General features: G+C 39.8%; 2 protein-coding genes across 3 annotated transcripts in view; one reads left to right on the forward strand and one right to left on the reverse strand.

The window, feature by feature from the left end:
- Positions 1-2,648, forward strand: part of COG5 (component of oligomeric golgi complex 5) — a 146,146-nt gene extending 143,498 nt beyond the window's left edge. The window contains exon 22 of the mRNA XM_053463199.1: positions 2,351-2,648. Coding sequence (XP_053319174.1) covers positions 2,351-2,465 — 115 coding nt within the window. The 3' untranslated portion in view covers positions 2,466-2,648. The remainder of the gene's footprint in view (positions 1-2,350) is intronic.
- A 58-nt stretch (positions 2,649-2,706) lies between these two features.
- On the reverse strand, positions 2,707-19,329 carry HBP1 (HMG-box transcription factor 1). Of its 2 annotated transcripts, none has more exons than XM_053463201.1 (11): positions 19,229-19,329; positions 15,024-15,207; positions 13,909-14,140; positions 12,875-13,010; positions 11,442-11,553; positions 10,071-10,183; positions 7,625-7,778; positions 7,331-7,475; positions 6,521-6,631; positions 4,833-4,974; positions 2,707-3,577 (listed from the first exon to the last, which is right to left on the reverse strand). In XM_053463201.1, exons 1-11 carry the CDS (start codon positions 19,241-19,243, stop codon positions 3,560-3,562), a joined length of 1,362 nt encoding a protein of 453 aa, XP_053319176.1. In that variant the 5' UTR covers positions 19,244-19,329; the 3' UTR covers positions 2,707-3,559. The 2 variants fall into 2 exon arrangements, with proteins under 2 accessions (XP_053319176.1, XP_053319175.1); XM_053463200.1 differs by having other exon boundaries at positions 6,305-6,631.
- Positions 19,330-21,190: the final 1,861 nt, after the last annotated feature.

Consider the following 21,190-nt stretch of genomic DNA (forward strand, 5'->3'; position numbering starts at 1 on the left):
GATGTGGATGTATGTATTGTTGTTTTTGTGTATTTAAAAGTGTGAACAGCTTTTCTATAAATAACAAACATGAGTCATAGTTGAATGCAGACAACTGTCAGTTAATGACCTACAAAAGTACTGCTCATTAAAAATCTGCCCGGTCCATTTTTTCTTTACTCTGCTAGGTTAAACAAATAGATTTAAAAGCAAAGTCCACTGGCATCGAGATTGCACTAGGTTTTTAATACCAGAGTTTCTCTCGCATGAGATCAGCCACGTAATTACAGGGATATGTCTGCAAGGCTTATTTGGTCTCATCCTCAAAAGAATGTTATTATGTGTCCGGGTGATGGTGTCTCATTAATTCTAATTTGCATTCAACTTTTAAAGAAGTCTATTTATTTTTCCTGACTGAGGCACGAATGTGTATTCAGATTTCTTCCTTGTGCATTCATGCTGGGTTTTTATGCACATGCGCATGCATGCTTGGACCTATATTCACTGTGTCTCCTTGCCTTGTCAGTGCATTTACATGCATCCCGCACATCCAAAGAAGTCACTCATGCAGCACTGCAAGCAAACGGCCACTCACACTTTGGCAGCATTATGGGTGTATGTAGATACGTGGGGTTGTGTAACATACATATACATTGCTGCCTTGATTCAGTGATAAAAGAAAATTGGGATCTCAGGGGTAGGAGAAGCCTATATAGAAATTCACTTACAGTAAATGTTAACTAAACAAATAGGGCAGGAAAAGTCATTTATGGTGCATATATACCACTATATGCACATGTAATGATTTGATCAAACTGGGAGAAAAGTTTAAACAGCAGCATATGTGATTCAACACTGATAAATGTAAAGTGTAACACCCTAATTATATGAAAGAGTTCAGTTGTGATGAGTATTTGGCTAAACTGGATACATGTACTGTGGCTGTGGAGTGTGCCGCAACGCAGCTCCCAGTGGTGACCTGGAGAAGTGGTGCCTTGATGGCCTTGCATATTCTTTATTATTGTAAGGGTACGTCAGAATTCTTCCAGTAGAGCATTTGTGAGGTCGGGCACCGATGTTGGACAAGGCGGCTCGGCTCCAAATCTCTGTTCCAGTGCATCCCAAAGGTGTTTGATGGAGTTGAGATAAAGGCTCTGTGCAGGCCAGTCAACTTCTTCCACACCATATCTTTTTGTACCTTGCTGTGTGCACTGAGCCGCAGTCATGTAGGGATAGAAAAGGCCCTTCCCAAAACAGTTCCCACAAAGATTTCCTTTCACTGGAAGTAAGGGACCTAGCACAACCCCTGAACAGCCCCATATCCGTCCTCCACCAAACTGCAGTCGCAACTGGCACAATGCAGTCAAGCAGGTAACGGTCCCCTGGTATCTGCCAAACCAGAGAGGTTTGATTAGTCACTCCACAGCACACGTTTCCACTGCTTCAGAGTCCAGTGGCAGCGCGCTTTACACCTTCACTCAATCCAAAGCACGCGTGCAGCTGCTCAGCCATGGAAACCCATTCTTAATGCTTCCACTTTTCAAGAATACCACTTAGTTGACCATGGTATATCTCACAGGGATAGAATTTCCCAAACTGAGTTATTGCAAAGTTGGCATCCTATCATAGTGCCACACTTCCCTGAGCTCTTCAGATTGACCCATTTTTCCCCCTGCAAATTTCTAAATACAGACTGCAGGGCTAGGTGCTAGATATTAAACACCTGTGGCAATCGTTCTGATTGAAACACCTGAATTCAACAATTAAGGTGTGTTCCAATACTTTTGTCTGATTTTATATAATCTAGTAATTTTTGGTGGTGTACCTGTTTTTAATCACCTTCCACTGCTTCATCCCAGTAGTTGCCTAGCAACAGCATGAGCTACTGTTTGATGTGGGGGGTGATAAAACAAACCAGTGACTATGCATAGGTTTTGGAAGAGAGCCACCTCACCTTTCCTTATAACTGGCCTTGGTGCTGAAGCGTGCGTGAGAATACCTCAGCTAGAGTTCATCTTAACAGGCAACGTTTATTCTCTGGACCTGTCACAGCATGAGCCTGGCAGGATGAACGATAGATGTGCACACAGCTTATAGTTTTGCCCTTTTAAAGGAGGGGTTGTTTAGGAACACTTAGAACAGAGGGGAAGATTTAATAAATGCTCTGCATTATATCCTGTGACTGCATTGGAAAGGGGTGGGGGAGGGGAATGTCTTTGCATGCTGGTGTTTTCCCTTATATTATAAATCTCACAATTGAAATCATTCCAACACCACTTTCAGTCAGTTTGGTCGGGGGGGCAATACTCCCTGTTTATTCAGGTCTTATAGTTAATCAACACATAACCATAACTATGTTTTACCTTTTCAGAGGTGCGCTGGAAGCATACACACAATCTGTTAAAGCCAGAGAAGGTAAAGAGTTTGCACCAGTTTATCCCATCATGGTCCAACTACTCCAAAAAGCAATGTCATCTCTGCAGTAGCTTGTGGCAGTTTGTACAGAAGTTCATAGGCGGGTGTAATAAGAGTTATGGGAACGGTATTTCTACTATTGTATTCATGCATGCTAAAATCATCATTAAAGTCTTACCTGTATAAAAATTCCCCTACTCCCATGGTACCACAATTGTTTGTAAAACCATGCATATAATAAATTGTTATACATACTACTTGGTCCTGTTTTCATGCAGATAGACATATTGGATTGAGAGTTCTGACACACGATCACAATTTAAACAAATTTATTTGAAATATACAAGAATATAATGTGCAAAAATTATAGGGGCAATATGATAAGTCATAGACATTGTTTTACAGCTGTGATTCATGAGTATTAAACACACAGAGCCATGATTGCAGCAAGTCACAGCAGTGGAGCCGTAACAAAATAAATGCACCTGTTCGTTCCGACAGCTGCAAGAAAATAAAGTAAAGTGCAAGTGTTGCACCAGAGTTAAGTGCAAAGTCGTCCCCCCCCTCATCATAAATGACATTTTTCATAACAAAATAAATCTATCCAAGCTCCTGTAGCAAACTAGATTACTAAACGTTTACGCTTTACAACACCACAGCTTTTGGAGGGCTCTGTACTAGATTCCGACCTCCTGTCCACATGTAAGCCAGTATTTCATATACCATTATATAAAGGTAGCTTGGGTGGTGCTGGATAGTCAGTTAGTGCTCATGCACTTTGCATTAAAAATGCCACGTCAGAAAAGTACATATTCTAACGTCAAATATAATTAATTTGTGCAATACATATTAATAAGCATTAGGGTCAATAAACAGCAGTTATATAATCTATAAGTTCCCCTTTTACCTGTTTCAAAACAATGCTAATACACATCTCATTTTAGCACCACAGGATATCAGTTTCAAGCCTCTGTTACCCGATATAATTTTCTCCAAAAGGCAATTTGGTTTAAAATATTGGATATTTTGCATACTTATATAAAACATCACACATGCCATTCTCCTGACAATTATACCAATTGATTTGGGAACACAATTAATAACATTGTGATGCTATTTTTTTCTCCCTCTGTGCAGATGTATAGCACTTTGTTAGGTTTCTTGTCTAATGCTGTTGTGAACCCTGGAAAAAAAAAAACAAGAAAACAGAACTGTTTAGGTACAAAAGCAGTCCCAAGTTGTAGCAAACTGTCAATGTGTTACACACTGGTATAAGCTCTGTCTCAGCGACTCCTCCAACTTTAAAGTATGTATTCGTGAACAGGGTGCAGCAATTCTCAGAGAGTCTAATAAGGGAGCTTAATCCTAGCAATCAAGTACAATTAAACAGGCCTGCAGAGCCCATTCCAAGAAGAAGCATGCCAAAGCTACAAGGTTTGACAATTTCTGACTTACAGAAGCCAATAGTGACCCAAGAAGCATGTGATGCAATACTTATATTTGCCTATCGTATAGCAGTGCAGGAAAAAAAAAAACCAATGGTGATGACAAGAGCCTGAGATATGTGTCCCCCCAGGGGGCAGTGGATGTACCCATTCTATGACAAAATTAAGTGGACTGTGGCTGCAGATGCCCACATTTCCCAGGGCCATATATTCCCTAGCACTTATATAACCACTTGTACACCTGCACATTTCTAAATGACCGACGCATTGTAATCCTTTAACGACCATGGACATAGCGGATACGTCACACAGAACTGGTCCCTGAAGACCAAGGACATATCCTGGGTTGTGGCCTTTTGGTACCTTCAGGGCTAAATACCTGCCAGTGGGAGGGAGATCAGGCTGGCAAAGAGCTGTCTGACAGCTGGGGCCCAAAATTTGTGCTTTCAAGCTGTTGAATGGAACAGCGCTCTGAGTGCCATTACATTCAACTAGGATTTGAAAGCCCAAGCAGAAGTTCATAATTTTCTTCCCGTGAGGTCAGAGAGAATCTCCTCGATGCAGCATTCCTGCTACGGTATCTCACTGACAGAGATTGGTGACATGGCTGCTTGAAAAGTGTCAAAATAACTAGTAAAATATACCGTGGTTTTTTTTTTTAATGTATGATGCTAACAGATGAAAAGCCTATATAGGGTGGTTTCTAAATGAATGAACTTAAAACTTTTTTGTTTCTAAATTCCATTATAAGAATTTCCCATGTGTGTACTTTTGAATGATCTGAACCTGGCTATCATGTCAAATGTGCAAAGCATTGATGCATTACTATAAATGCCCAGAAGTGGGATTCACTTTTATAAAGTGAATCTAGATATAAATTGCTGAGCATTGCGCTATACTAGCCAGTCACAAAGTAGCGTAATAGGGTATACCTCAGCAAAACTGCTATAGGAAATTACAGAGAAACACAAAATGTAATGCTTGTAAACCTACTGAATTTGTTCTTTTCCTTTTCCAACAGTCAGGATTTAAACGTTTTTGTTCTTCTGCCAGCGCTTTTGCTTCTATAGTGTACATCCTCCTCTCTTCATTCTTCATTTTCTTCCACCTATCACCTAGTATCACACTTATGGCTCTGCAAAATATGTCAAAACAAAATGTAAGCCAAGGCACAGCATTCTAGGTAGCCAAGTAACTATATTCAAGAGTTATGCAATTACAGACATAACACAAGACAGTAGTCTTTCAGTGGTAATAAAGCACTGGGGATCAACATGAAGAGGCCTCTGTCCAACCGATCAGTTTTACATGGGCAGGGTAATGAGTAGCTGTGACTTTATACCTCCAATCCATACACAACTGATAATGGTCAATGCAGACATTTTGTTTTATAGTATAGGACTTTGCTTAAACAATATGGAATTTTAAAGATTCTAAGCCCATTGCCACAGAAACAGGGATATTGAAATATTAGCCCAAGAGAAAATGCAGTCTTAGTCAAGGTTGGAATTTGATTGGGCCAGCATAGAAAAAGATGAAAGCTTATTAGCTTTTAGGACCTCAGAGGTCTTTTTTTCTACTTAAAGGTAATGTTGTATCCTTTGCCAGGTTGACCCCCCCCCCAAAATAAAATCAACTGCTACTTAAACGCATCAAAAAGTACCAATGCAATTCTATCCATTCAGATCTAGGCGCTGTCCTATTAAACATGTTGTGAAGTGTGTATGCCTTTAACTATCCATAATATTGGACATGACCTCTTCAGCAAGTGTATTCACATGTATCTGACAAACCATTTGACCTAAAGCCAGAGACTATTTCCACAATCAGCCTAGTTTCCCCTCAGGAAAATCTTTTATAACAATGTCCAATGTTTTGATCCCTATTTAAGGTCAAATCTTTAGCAGACTTGTTTTTATGCCACACTACATGGCTGCTTGTCCTGATTTACCACATTTACTATACCATTATAAAAAAATAAATGTGTCCAATATATATATTTATTACACACACACGGTCTAGCCGTAGGTGTTACAAAAACCAAACTTAGCTGTAAATTAGTATCTAAAATTAAAGCTGACAAAACAAAAAGCAATGTAGTGCCGTATTATACCTTCTGAAAAGCATGACAACAAATTACATTGAAACAAAAGCAATTAGTACTTATTGTGTTTAGCCCAGTTATACATTTAATGAATGGAGAACCGCATGCACTTAGTATATTTTAGAAATATACCTCTTAAAACAGCATAATCTGTTCTGATTATACTATATAACTGGGATTAAGTGTGATCAGTGCAGCTTCTATATTGATCTTAAGCCGTTTTATTTTTACCCATTTAAATTGCTTTTTTAACATAATCAGTGTAGGGTATGTGCGGGATTTCATTGCATTTTAAACTGAAATACAAAACGCTAACAGGGATGGACTTGTTTGTTGTAAATTTGAAATGAAATCTCATTACCGGTTATCTTTTCCTGGATACATTTGAGTATATTCAACTCTATACTTTTTGGCAAAAAGCATGAAGGCATTCATTGGTCTTTTGCACTTGTTGGGAGAGGAGACAATCATAGGATTTGGAGTCCCTGAGCTGTTGCTCCTGACAGTTTTATTACATAATGAACTGTAGGAAGGTTGTGAAGATCTTGGAGACGTACAGTCCTTGCTATATTCAGACCTCTCAGAATCTGGACTGCTCGCTCCTCCATTGGATAACGAAGCTCGGCGCTGACGTGCCATACTACTTAACACATAAACTGCAGAAGAGTCCATGGGGGTGAAGTCATAACTAGAAAAGAAAAAAGCACAACTAATAAGCTAAAGGGGCAGATCTAAACAAACTATAACAGCAGGAACCAAGTGATCCAACATGCATCATGTAATTTGTGCCTACCCCCTAAGACCAAATGTCACCTTAAAAAATAAAATCTATTTCCTTCCTATGTTTATACAGTGACCTATTTTGCTTTTAATCCCCCAATCTAAAATGGTATAACTTACTAAGGTTTATTCACTAAGGGATCATTTGCAGGAGACGTGTGGAGGACCAACGTTGGCTGGTTCTTTCAGATAGAAAGACTGAGATAGCCCTGCATAATGTATAAATGCATGTGTGAGAAGATGGAGGAAATCTCACTGATTTAACATTATACATGACCAAGCTGCACTTGTTGCATATGTTTGCTGGATTGGATCATCAGCATGTATAGAGAGCTCACTGGGATTTATTCACTAAAAAGTGAGTATTTATATATTAAAAAATAAATAAATAAAAAAGCTCCCCCAGCTTCCCTTTGGTCCAGCAAAGTGCTTGTCTGTCGTCACCCCCCCCCCCCAACATCCATCACCTGACAATGCCTAATCAGAACGGAAGAAGGCAAATATTACTGAAAAGGTCACAGTAAATGGAGAGTGTAAGTGTACAGCTCCTTAGTTTACTGAAAGGATCACTGAAGCAAGCATAAGGGGCAAAAAAAAACAAAGTTACCTTTTAAACGTATCAAAAACACCGGAATCATCAAAATTCATGGCATCTGGGTGTCCAGGAGGTAGACAGATATCACCAACATGCATTTCACAGCAGGGAATGCCATGCTGAACCACAGTTAGACTCGGATAAAATGAAGACCAGCCTGCAAATGATAATCGTTTTAATGTTTTTTTTTTTTTAAATTGGAAAAAAGACTGTACAATCCAAAGAAAAAAAAAACAAAAAAAAAACCAAGAATGTATGCATTTGTACAGAGCAAACTTATTCGAAGACAAAAAGGAGCCCTAGTACCTTTGTTTTTGATGTAAAAAGGGTGATCCAATCGGCACTCTACTGTAAGCAAGCCATCTGTTGTACCAGGATCAAAAGTAAGTTGCAGGACCGATTCACCATATGAGACACTTTCTTCATGAGAGATCAGCTTTAGACCATCAGCACCATAACCCTAAAGTATCAGAACAAATGAACAGAGGTTATTGCAAACATTTTAAGGCACGTCAAACATCTATCGAATCATAAAACTTGCAAATATTACTTTTAGGACCCTGGGAGAAAATGTAACTACAAATAATGTATTTATGGAACCTTTTATTGTGATACGGTACCATGTTACAAATTACCTTTTGTCAGAGAGGGGAAAGAAGAAAAAAATAAATAAATAAAAAAAATGTAGGGTCGTTAATATGCTATCCACCATAGAGACTGGGCTGCGGTACTTCAATATGCATTCTTCTTTAACCCCTTCGTGACAAAGGCTGATTTTCCTTTTTGTACCCTTCGTGACAATGGCTGTTTTATCGTTTCTGCGGTGTTTGTGTTTAGCTGTAATTTTCTCTTAACCCATTTACTAAACCCACACAAGTTATATATTGTTTTTTTCAGGACAAGAAGGGCTTTCTTCAGACACCAAAATTTTTTTCATATGATGTAATTTCCTATAATAAAAATATTAAAATATGACGAAAAATTGAAAAAAAAACACATTTTCTCACTTTTATTTGAAAAATCTTTTATTCATCATAAAAAACTACTGAAAAAACCTGCTAAATAGATTCTACTATTTGTCCCGAGTTTAGAAATACCCAATGTTTTTATGTTTTTTTGCTTTCTTCTACACGTTATGGGGCAATAAGTACAAGTAGCGTTTTGCTAATTCAAAACCATTTTTCTCTGAATCTGGTAATTCTGTCTCTATGTGGTGTTTGGGGCATCTTTGAAGCCAGCAAATTAAATTTACCCCACCAAACCATATATTTTTGAAAACTAGACACCCCAGGGTATTTTAGATGCTGATAGTTTAACCCTTTCCATGCACTAATCCTACCACCAACCCTTGTCAAAGTTTGTGATAGTAATTGTTTTTGGTGTTTTTTTCACATACTTTGTACTTCAGGTGTGAAATTACAGCTCCTGGTATATGTTGCTGTCACACAACACCCCGATATGTGTCCAGCAACATCTCCTGAGTACATTGATACCCCACATGCATGGGTTTGTCAGATTGTTTGGGGGCAAAAGGGCCACATTTGGAACATGCCTCCTCAGCCGTATACCGCTGCATGGTAACAATTGCAGCAAAAATAGTGGGGAAGGAAAGGGTTAATGGTCCTAAAAAAAAATAAAAAAAACCTACAAAAAAGTAAAAAAAAAAGTAAAAAAAAAGTAAAAAAAAAAAGTAAAAAAAAAGTAAAAAAAAAAAAAAACCCCAAAAACAATTGCCACTATGCAAGATCATTGTTTATGCAGTGATCAATGGCAATGAAGGGGTTAATATTAAATGGGTGGCTCTTATAAGAGCCTTTGGATCAATATATATATATATATATATATATATATATATATATATATATATATATATATATATATATATATATATATATATATATATATATATATTTTATTGGGAATACACACTGATCTGTCTCTCTCCCTCACTAGAAGCAAGTGAGGGAGGGAGGCAGATCCAATACTGATCAAAGGCAATGTTTAGAAAACATTGCCTTTGATTTAGCAAATAATGATCACTCTTATGAGTGATCTGACCACTAGGGGTGCTATTCACTGGATGTCCATGACATCCAGCAACCCCCCCCGATGATGTCAGCAGGCTCCGCCCCCCGGCTTGATGGGCGCCGCCATCTTGAAACACCGCGTGTGTTTCGAAGACACCGGCACCGGGAAGGTAAGTTAAGCATTTAGGAAGCGATCGCGAGTCGCTTCCTTTGCTAAACAGGTGTTGCAAAGATGCCTCGATACTGAGGCATCTTAGCAACACCAGCTAAGCAAAGGAAGCGACTCGCGATCGCCATGTTTGAAAGACGTGCAGTCTTTCAAACATTTTTTTTTTTTTTGCTCCTAGGAGCGATCGGGGGGGGGGCCGTGAATGTTTTTTTTGGTGTTGCTCAATGCCTCGATGTCGAGGCATTAGAGCAACACCGTTTGAGTGAAAAAATCGATCACGGATCGATTTTTTCACCCGTTTAAAGACGTGCCGGTCCTGGCACGTCAATTGTCATAATCGTCACGATTTTGAGTGACGTGCCCGGACCGGCAATTGTCATCAAGGGGTTAATGGGGGTGTCAGGGACACTAAACTGTCCCTGCAACAGTTTCAATTACCACAGATCTTCATATAATGACACAGTTAAATTGGTTACTAGAGAGACTACCTGTAATATTAAAAACAAGTTTAAAATATTAAAACAAAGTATAATTGAGATTGAGATTAGGAGCCTACCTTATACGTGCCCACGGCGTTTTCCCTCTCATTTCTGTAACGTGCGTTTTTTGTAAAATCATCTACAGTCTGCCACTGTTTTTTTCGACCCTTATGAAAACATAAACGGGTGCCTGAAAAAGGTTTAAAGACTTAATAAAAAAGTACAGGGAAAAAAACAAAACAAGAAAAGCAATAAATCACCTTTGCCCAGTAAGGCACATGGTATTTTACATCATGAACAGTTGTACTGCTTGTAGGTGCCAATTAAAAGGGCACAGTAAAATAAATGGTGCAAACATCCAATCAATCAAGAAACGGAAGACGAGCTAAATAGGTATTTGATAAATAAAATATACTTGCTAAAAATGTGCATATTTTACTTTATTTGTTGCACTGGAATTTAAGATGAGCCATGCTACAAGCATATACCAGTTCTCTTCTTTGGGCTTCCCAAGGTACGTTCATTAGCGAGTATGTCAGTATACCATTCACACAGTGTATATAAACCAAGTACCTGATAAGTATGCGTGTAATTATAACTACTATGAGGACACAGTATTTTGCTGGGCACTATTTCAAACCGACAGCCGGCCTTAAGCCCCATCACCGAGAGGCAGCATCACGGGCTCCATGCTGACAGAGTAACAGCACTTAGCACGAGCGCCATAGTGCTGTTAGCTTTTTAGCGAAGTTTGGACTCGGAATAGTATAAGATAATGTAGTGAATAAGGGAGGTTTTTAGCACTTTAATGTCACCGAGCTGACTCTTTAATTGGACAAGCAGGGCTTTAACATTGACTAATGTGCAGGGAAGTGTTTAGTGCCAGTGTCTGGGTGACTGGAGAAACCCCACATACCCTGTCTCCTTTTGGTTAAACTTAGGACTCAAAACACTATACTATGTCACAAAACGCCCATCGTTAGGTTGCTGCAGGCCTCTCATTTAGTCCACACTGCACTGAATGCCGGGGTGTGATGCCACCTGGTGAGCAGTCTCAGGAGAGCCATGGAAGGGAGCTGCCAATGACTAAAGAAACATGCTCATTATAAATAATGGCTGGGAAACCAAACTGGGGTCATTAACTCAATGCCCTAATATACTCCTTGATCTGTTCTAGTGGAGGGAAGTGCACAGTATTTTCACACTTTGTTTTTGCAAAATAAAAAGGGAGGAGGGCTTCACTTTATTACTGGCCCATGGGTGTATGTTATAGGAGAAAGTGTGAAGAGCAGTCTAGTAGATTAAGTTAAAAGAGCTAGAACACACAACAGACATTCAGCCAATGTGAAAATAGAATTGTTTTCAAAACAGGAAACAATGTTTTTGGACAATTTTTAATGTGATAATAGTAAAAAAATTAAAGTGGCAGGAGTCTCCCCTTAAATTACCTTGCAAGAAACAATGCCAAACAGTTACAGGCCAAGAGTGACACCATCCTAAATCGTCATCATCTGAAAATGAGGACATGCAGAATATACCAGACTCTGATTCACTGTTTGCCTATGGAAAAAATAAAATAAAAGTAAATGTAAAAAGCATCTTAGGAGCACATTCTGCAGAGTTTCTAAACTGCAGCTCCATCAGTAATACCGTATTTGCTCGATTATAAGACGACCTCCCTCCCCAAATCTGAATATAAATGTAGGAAAAAAAAGAAAAAGCCTGAATATAAGACGACCCTATAGGAAAAAAGTTTTACCAGTAAATGTTAATTCATCTAAACTATTTTTTTTTTTAATAAAAGCTATGATTGAGAAAAATATTTTGGTTTTATTTCCTTCTATTTTCCAACCTGCCCCCCAGTTATGCACATCTGCCCCAGAAATGCCTTATACCCCCTATATGCCACTGTGCCCTATGATATGCCTTTTAACCCTATATGCCACTGTGCATATATGTGCTATGACCACCTATGTGCCACTCTGCCTCCAGAAATGCCTTGTACCTCTATATGCCACTCTGGCATTTAGAGGGTTAAAAGGCATATTATGGGGAAGAGTGGCATATAGGGAGGTTTAAGGCATTCAGGAGGCAGAGTGGCATATAGAGGGTTAAACAGGCATTTCTGGAGGCAGAGTGGCATTAAGGGGGTTAAAAGGCATTTCACAGAGCACTGCCTCCAGAAATGCCTTATGCTCCCCATTTTTTATTTTATGTATACTAAACAAACAAAAACATTTTCTGCTACACGGGCCTACATTTGAACTAAATACAGCACAAAAGGTAGAACCCTGTGCTTCATCGTTGCATGTACCAGCCCACAATACATCAAATGTAAATACATGAATAGCGCCATGATTGTATGCGATTTTAACGCACATGGGTAACTGGGAGCTTGTACGCCACTGCAAAAGAGTAGCTTGATTGATCTGGTAGCCGACTTACCCACAACAATACTTTTACCAACACAATTACGTAAAATGACCGGTGCTAATGCTTTTAATAAGAACCCATTTAATTGTGTGAACACATGAATCGTGTTTTGTCTGCATCACCCGGACCATACTATGTTTTTTTAGACATGAAACTGTATATTTTTATTTAGAAGAAAAACAAAAACAAGTGTTGCCGATTTCATAGCAAAGATTACATGCAGCACTTAACATTATGGTGAACAATAGTTTTGGGATAAGACACTCCATGTATACGGTTTTAAATGCCTCTCTCCTCACCTTATATGTATTTGTACACAATAAAATACACTTTTGACATCCACCTTCTTGCGAATAATTGAATACTTTTCAAAACAAAGAAATAGAAAAAAGGCTCAATGATTATTTTTGCAGTAAATGTGTATTTGCACACTCTGTAAAACCCTCACCCGTTGGCGTCTGACTGCCGATTCTTCTTTCCAATGACTTTTAGAGGGACTGGTCTCGCTTTCAGAGGAAGCTGGTGGAGGCCGGGCATAGGAATGTAAACTTTTGCTGGTTGCTATTATGTGAACAGGCGATGATCTGAAATCCAAAGAAGCCATTTAACATACATCATTTTAGGACTATGGACTGTACCTCTGAAGTGTTACGGAGAGTTTGTGCTAACCAGTAATGATACATTTTACATTTCTGTGATTAGCGTATTCAAGACTGTTTCAGTAACACTTGATACGGGACAAAAACATAATCCAAAATAAAGACTTCGATATAACAGTTTGAGGGCACAGATCTGGTTCTCTTATTTACACTAGAGAGAACATTTTACTTTATTTCATGCACACACATATGTAACAGCACACATATGTAATATGAGCCATTGCACAGCTGCTTAACATAATAGTCCTGCCCCAGAATTGTATTTTTAATATATGTTAGTCCATTATATTTCACTGCATGCAATTTAGAGGATGCACTTTTAAGGTACTGGAGTTACATGTAAGCTAGCAGGTCAATGGACTTTCTTTAACCCATCAACGTATTTGACTATCATGTTACTATCATGTCCCCTCTCTTGCTTTGTTGTTCTTCAGTGTACATATATTGTATAATATTTCTAACTCGTTCCTGGTATCTTTGGATAAGACCACATACCATTATATGGGCCCTTCATTGAATTATATCTAAAATACTTCTAAGTCTTGTTCTCCACAACTATATAAGTGACCTAAAGGGGCAGTGAGGCCTTGTTTAGGTTACCTCAAAGCAGCATTTGTACATCTTTTTTCCTGCTATGGAACCTATTCAGAATTATTTTTATTAAAGAAATAAAATGAAGAAAAACAGAAAGGGGGGGGTGGAGTAATTTAACCCAGGTTTAGGCTTTAATAATGAGGTAATACTCAGTGCTAAATAACAGACAGCAGCCCATAAATACACATAGATGACACCAAGTATAACCTTAGGACAGATAATCATGTACCTATTATAGAATGAACATTGCATCAAAGGACTTTGGGGACTTGTGGCTATGTTAGCCAGTTCTGTCAGCCAATTCACTCCACTGTCACACGAATAGGCACTTTCAGACATATTTGAGGTTTTCTGGTTCCATGAAGGCACTGTATATTGTTGATGTGAAACATCTGCATCAATGTGGAACACCTCAGGTGATGTGGAATCTGTTTGAACAGCTTGCAGTTCTGGAAGATCATCTGAAGGAAAGTACAGAAGGGAGAAGGTGAACCCAAGCAAACATTTTTTATTCATTCATATATGCAAGACATACATAAATTACTGTATTTGCTCGATTATAAGACGACCCCCAAAAATCTGAATATTTATGAAAAAAAGAAAAAGCCTGAATATAAGACAACCCTATAGGAAAAAAGTTTTACCAGTAAATGTTAATTCATGTAAACCATGTGAACAATTGTTTGTTAATAAAAGCTTATGATTGAGAAAAATATTTTATTTCCTTTTTTTCAACCTGCCCCCCAGTTATGCACATCTGCCCCAGAAATGCCATTGTGCCCCATGATACGCCTTTTAACCCTCTATATGCCACTGTGCCCCATGATATGCCTTTTGACCCCCCCTATATGCCACTCTGCCTCCAGAATTGCCTTATACCCCTATATGCCAGTCAGGCAAATACGGTATATAAATACATTTTGGGGGATTTATTCAGTTTTACAGGCATATAAGTTATCCACAGATAGTATAAATGGGGGAAGTAAAACAAGAGAGGGGAACACACAATAGAGAGTTTTTGTCATGCAACCGACGTAACGGACTGAAGAAGCAATCAATCGCACACATTGAAGCGCGGATCTGCTGTAGACCAACTAGCAGAGTGGTTGGCAACAACAGAGACTCACTCGCACTCATGGCAAAGTGGGACCCTTTTGTTAAACCATGCCGTACCAGGTATGTCATTGGTCACAAAGGGCTTCAATTCCTCTTATAATCAATACAAGAAGCATACGAATTAAAAGAAACAGATTCTGTACAATAGGCTACACAAATCATAACAAAACAGAAACTATGTGTAGGGGAGCGCTTGCCTGCCTAGTCCCTTGGTTGGGGAATACTTACCAAGTTCCATGTGATCATCAGAAGAATCATACCCGGGTGAAGATGGGAGATGTTCGTTGCACTTTAGCATTTCCAATGACTCATTCATTACTGTAGACCGTTGGTCCATCATCAACTGGACTTTCTGTACAGCATTGGGCATATCTTTTGTCTTCACTTCCCACACCATATTATAGCACTTCAGCTGCAACACAAAGTCAGCATAATGCTTTACCGCTTTTAGGAATCGATCCGTACGATTTATACATTAAACCATTACACCGGTTATAATAGAACGGTTTATCTTTTTCCCACACTGGTAAAAGAATTTTGACAACACGCACCATTAACAGGAAAAGGCGCTAGAGACGTTAGAGATGTTTTGACAGGCCCACACTGTGGCCAAGCATAGGAGTTTGACTTCTGTAATATAGATCCTTCTCAGTAGCTGCATTGCTTGGTGAAAGTGCAATGATACACGCCACAGTTGGACTAAGTACCATCACCTTAAAAAAGGGGCAATAGAAAGCAAATCACTCACACTTCACATACTAGACCAGTGTAAATGTATGCTAAAGGTTATAGGCCAATATCAAACTTATTTACAATGGGTCTGCTATACCATATGCGCCATCATTTCAATGTCACAACCAAGCACCTTTGGTAACCTGCTTTTAAAGGGATTGGTTAAATGCACCCCCTGGAACTCTGGCACAAGAGTGATAAACATGTACAGGGGAAGTGGGAAAAGAGACAAATGCATGGGGGGGCTATAAACTCCTTCCATGCACTGGCAAGGGGAAACTATTCAAAGGACACTCAGCTATGATATGTATTAAGTAGCTGGGAGCGTCTTGGAGAAAAGGCTTTCCTTGGACAAGCAGAGCTTCCATAGAGTTGCCATAAACAGCTCACTGTGGTGTTTTGGTGAAAAGTCACCAAAAAAAACACCTCCAGGTCTGCAGGTAAATGTTTTTTGGAACGAAATGAAATACCAGGTTACCTTCCCATGGGACTTCTTTAAAAAGTAAAAAAAATAACGATCTGATGCCTGCATACAAACCAAAGTACACACAGCACTCGTAAGTCAACCCGAAAATATAAATAAAAGTAGCGCTGAATGACTTATTTACACATCAATAAAAGCCTGCTCATCCTAAGTACAACACACAGACATCCTACATAATAAGACACAAAAACAATTTAATTTAAAGTTCTGGGGTGTTTAAAGAAGTACTATGAAAAAGATAAAATGAGCCAAAAATGCAGAAGCGTCGCATATCTTTCCATAACTGAGCCAAATAAAATGCTGGCTAGCGGTAAGACATCCAAGACTTTGCACAATAATAATGCATTCAATCTGACTGGCGTTTAGTGCAGGGAACTGATAAACTACACGGGCTTCAGGTTATTTCTCTCGCCATGAGGAACACTGCTGGCTTCCCACAAATATTCATTGATCTCCATATAAACTACTTGCTGAGTTAAAAAGAAAAAGATTTAAAAAAAAAAAATAAATCTAGAACGTAAGGGTAATAACAGAATTACATTACTAATACATATCTCTACTTTATATAAAGCAGTGACCTCTTGTGGCCATTCATGAGTACTAAATAAAACCTGTGTATTCACAGCAAAAACAAAACAAGATTAATGAATCTACTGGATCGCCTTTTATATAGCATCAACAATTTACAGCGCACACGTTCAAAGGTTGTGACAAAACTAGAATGGCGTCACTAAGACAAACCGATACATTAGGGAAAAGCATTGCAAGTTTGCAACCTAGAGAAAACAAAACCAACAAGATTGTGCTATTGAACATTTTAAACTAACAGTTCTGAACTGAAATAAAGAAATTGATCATCCTGCGCTACAATATCACAGAACCGGCCAGGTTGTTACTTTCTTCATTACCTGCGGATTCCCACCAATGGATTGTCTAAATAGCTCCCGTTTTACACTCACCCACCCAAAGTTATGTTAACAGAGGACCCTGGTCGCACATGTTTCCAATCTACATCGAAAGAGGAATGAGACAGAAGACTGCTTGGGTGTGGATTACGGCAAAAATAACATGGACAGGCCAGTCTCAGACTATTTGTCATTTTGGAAATATACTCAAGGGAAACATGTACATCTCTATACCAGGAGTACACGGCTTCCACCATGGTGTCAGTAAACTATACTACACGGGCTTAAACACCTTTCAGAAGCATCAGTCTACTTACCGTAATACTAAAGACACCTGTTAAATAGTGACCTAAAAATATATACACATATACACAATATTTTCAAATACTAAAATGTATGTTAAATACACATACAATCACATTGTCATCCCAAAGATGGATCTAAATGATTCTGACTGCGTTACAGGTTAGATGCTTCAATTTCCTCTCTTGCCACTGGGGTAAGACCAGCAACCAGCCGCTAACTACACAGGCAAGCAGAGATTCATCTTTAACCAGTCTGGAGAAGAGTTTATTAATTTAAAATGCATTATACCAGAGCAAGAGAAGATCATGGCGTTTACATGTAAAAACATTTTTTAATACGACAGGTACAAAAATATGAATCGCCTTGTGCGATTGTAAACATGTTGCATCATGCATATCTCAAAGGGGAGGAAGGCGATCACATTAAATAGTAGCCCCTGTAGTTTGCGCAGATAAAGTACACATTACTAAAAGCAGAAAGGCGAGCTTCTCGTGCTGCGTAGCCGACTTGGCGATTACTGTACCGAGAAACCGAAAGCTACGTAACGGAAACGGAGCAGGGGCAATCCCCTGCATCACGTGACGACTTGTTTATAAACTCTGAGCGCATGCGCACCGCGTTCTCATTCATTCTCCAAAACAAGAACAGTGACTGCTCATTGTAAACAGATTCAGAATAGCTGTTGAGGCCAAGGGAGTTAGAAGTCGATACACAGCCGACAGTCCATCCCCAACGCAAACAGTCCTTTGCGAGAACTACGAAAGTAACATAATTATGAAAATCTCTACTTAAGTTTAATGCGCGTCAATACAGTTTCGATGCTTCGTGTGGCTTAATATAACTTATGCAAAGCAGCCAACAGGAGAGCCAAACCATCCAAGGAATTAGGACCCCGAGGCGCCCCCAACCCTATCACAGATCCTTCATGCATGTAGAGGCAGACCGGACACATACACAAAGCGGAATGCCTCCGAGTAAAAGCAATGCTAATAACATCAAAGCAACTTCTAGAAGTGTTACCCCATAGCGTGCCCTCACATAACAGTGTCCTATCCAGATCTCTATTCCTGCCCTACATGACTCTTCTACATCCCCTCAGAGATTCACTTTACTGCCTTCGGTGAAGCGTCAACTAGCCGGCCCCGTCATACCTCCCTCCAGTAAGCGGTGCTCGCCCCGTTATATAATCATTGGTGTAACAAAACTAACATTTCACCATACAGAATGAGTTAGAGACTGAAATTCACGCGTCCCAAGGAATCATTTGGCGCGTTTCTCAAACGGTGTGGAAAGGCGTGCGATTTTAGAAGACTGAACTTTTGCCTGTATAAACATTTATTCGCAATCTACACCCAATACTTGCTTCTAAGAATACAGGTAGCAGGGCCCGTCGCCATCTCACTGTAAGAATAACACAGCACACGGGACTTCTATTACAACATATGGGCCCTTATAATGAGAATAAACAAGCGACAGGCGCCTCGTTAAGTCGTTTTAAAAGAAGCTTTATTAGAAACTGCGCCCCAGGCCGGCCGGGGATAGATGCGAGGACGGGTTCAGTGTTGTGACAGAACCCCCCGGAGGGGTGGAGGAGGTGGCGCTGTCAGGCCCCGGCTAATGGAGGTTCTGAGCAATTGAATGGCCGGAGCTCAGCGCATAGCAGCTGGGAAGCAAATGACAGAACGACCGAATAAAACCCTTCAAAGGTCATAGAAATACGAGCAGCACAGTCCTTCCGAGGGTCTAGGCCTAAGGGCCGAGGACGGAAAGACTGCCACTGCCCGGAAATGAATGAACGAACTCACAGCCTCAGAACAACAACACCGACAAAAACAATGAACGTCACAAACAGAACCCGTCAGTATGTGCCTCGCCACTGGGGGGGGGGGGACTCACAATGTGCCTCGGTCAACGGGAGCTAGCACCCTGCTGGATCCATCCGCCCAACTGTCACACTTTATACTTTTCATTAACTACTTGCAAACAAACTTTGTTTCTCTACTTACCAAACCCGTCGCCATTACCTAATCTCTACCCTGTTAAAATCCCTAGAGGGCAGGCTTTAGAAGGCAAAGCAAAATCTGATTCGTCGAGTGTCATGTCTATCTATCTTAATGCACTCACCATTGGTATAAAGTTATGCTCATCGTCTATTGGTCAAGGGTGTGGAAGAAACCTTCTCTCTTTATTGGTTTGGACACCTGCCCATCAGGGCATGTCGTGCTCATTGATTGGTTGGCTTTAGAATGTTTTGTCAACATATATTGCAGACTTTTGGCTCTACCGTTTACGGGAGTTGTAGTTCTCAGCTTCTACATCAGGGTTCAGCTCGCCTGACAGAAAGACTACATCTCCCATTGTCCATAGCGCTCTGATCCAGTGATTGTAAACAAGAGTCACTGGGACACGTGTATCAAATCAAACTTGTTATGGTAATAGCCGAAGTTGAGAGGGGGCGCTGGTTGTTCAGAGTTCTTTTTTTCCATTGTCTAGTAGGTAGAAAAAGTAGCAGCTGGTGTTGTAAATGTTCTAACTATTTTAACCCATTTGTGACCAGAGTTTTGCCTGTTTTGACAAGAGGTTTTCTTTTCGTTTTTTTCTTTTTCTAATGGCTCTGTGTGGTTGTGATTACCCTTTCCATGTTTTGACTTTTTGAAGGACAGATAGGGCTTTTATTTGATACTACTTTTTGTGTAGTCTGTCACTTAGCATGATTAGGGTCAAACATCAGACCAAATTTAAAAAAATCTCAGAGATCTCTCTTGGAACCCGATGGTGCCGTTTAGATGTTATGCTAACCTCACTGTGGTCATTTTCTTTTGTATTTTTAAACTATTTTTAATTCTTTATATTTGTTTTTGAAGAGAGGGAAACACCATTTCTCCCTCTTTTCACTTCGATCTCCACTCTGATCAAAGAGTACAGTACTTGTAATCGACCTGGAGGTCCCAGGAGGTTCAAGACAGACCCACTGGAAACTATATTACTTTGTTGTTGCCAGCTGTGACTTAATTGTGACTGGAGCTCGTACCAAGCACTGTTACACCTTATCTATCAGCCAGTAGCCTTCTGATACTGGAGACCCCCAAGCAATCTGGAAAAAGCTCTGTAGGGAACTCCATGTCCCACTTTTATTTGCGCCCCTCTCTGGAGGAGTCTGAAATGGGACAGGTCCATCCCTTACAACTGGAATACACACTGGTTTTACTGGCATGTTATCAGGTTTGTGAGGGAGCACTGAGTGGAGGAACTGAAACTGGGCTTGTGGTCACCTGGGGTTATCAATAAGCTTATCAGAGCCAAGGACATCAGGGTGCAGGTTACAGAGCTCTCTGATTCCACACCAGAGGCTGTTTGGACTAACGTGGCTTCAAGCAGGTTGACCAGTAGACACAAGTACATTGCATGGATGGCCATTCAGGGAGGTCTCCCTCCTAAGGATATTCATACATGCCAGGTGGCTGTGAAGAGACAGAGATAGAGGCGGAATCTTCACTACATTGGTTCATGAGAAGTGTTATTTTGCACAGGCTTTGCTGGGATCCCTGGCAAATTAACTCAAATAGTCTGTGAAGAGGAATTTCCTCTCCTACCGCTCTGTTCCGTTTTGCGAATCTCAGATTTTTATAAATGAGATTCAAAACTGAAAAAGCAGATTAGTAGGTAGATTCACATAAATGGAAAACCTGTTTTTATAGTATTTTATTCAAAGAGAATCTGCACTTCACGCCTAATTTTTTATTATTTATCATGTCATTTCAAAATATTTCATGATGGAGGAATACGAGTTTATGTTTTTCAGTGATCATGTGTCCTTTTTATTGTCGGTAAGCCCCTAGTTGGGGCAGCTTTGCCTCTCACCCGGCTATGTGTGTTAGTTCCTATTTTGATGGAGGACCACAGCAGTTTACACCATCAACCTTGTAAGCTATACTGGTGTAATGCGTAAGCAAAGTGAACCACTTTAA

The sequence above is a fragment of the Spea bombifrons genome, chromosome 4 (genome assembly GCF_027358695.1).
Source record: "Spea bombifrons isolate aSpeBom1 chromosome 4, aSpeBom1.2.pri, whole genome shotgun sequence".
Classification (NCBI taxonomy): domain Eukaryota; kingdom Metazoa; phylum Chordata; class Amphibia; order Anura; family Pelobatidae; genus Spea; species Spea bombifrons.

Bases quoted from the DNA above. Each gene is read 5' to 3' on its own strand.
- HBP1 (XM_053463200.1), bottom strand. The intron at 13,011-13,908 runs GTACATGATTAT...TTTGGATTTCAG, and splicing joins CAATGTTCATTCTATAATAG to ATCATCGCCTGTTCACATAA. The intron at 4,975-6,304 runs GTAATGAGATTT...CATATTTTGCAG, and splicing joins TATCCAGGAAAAGATAACCG to AGCCATAAGTGTGATACTAG.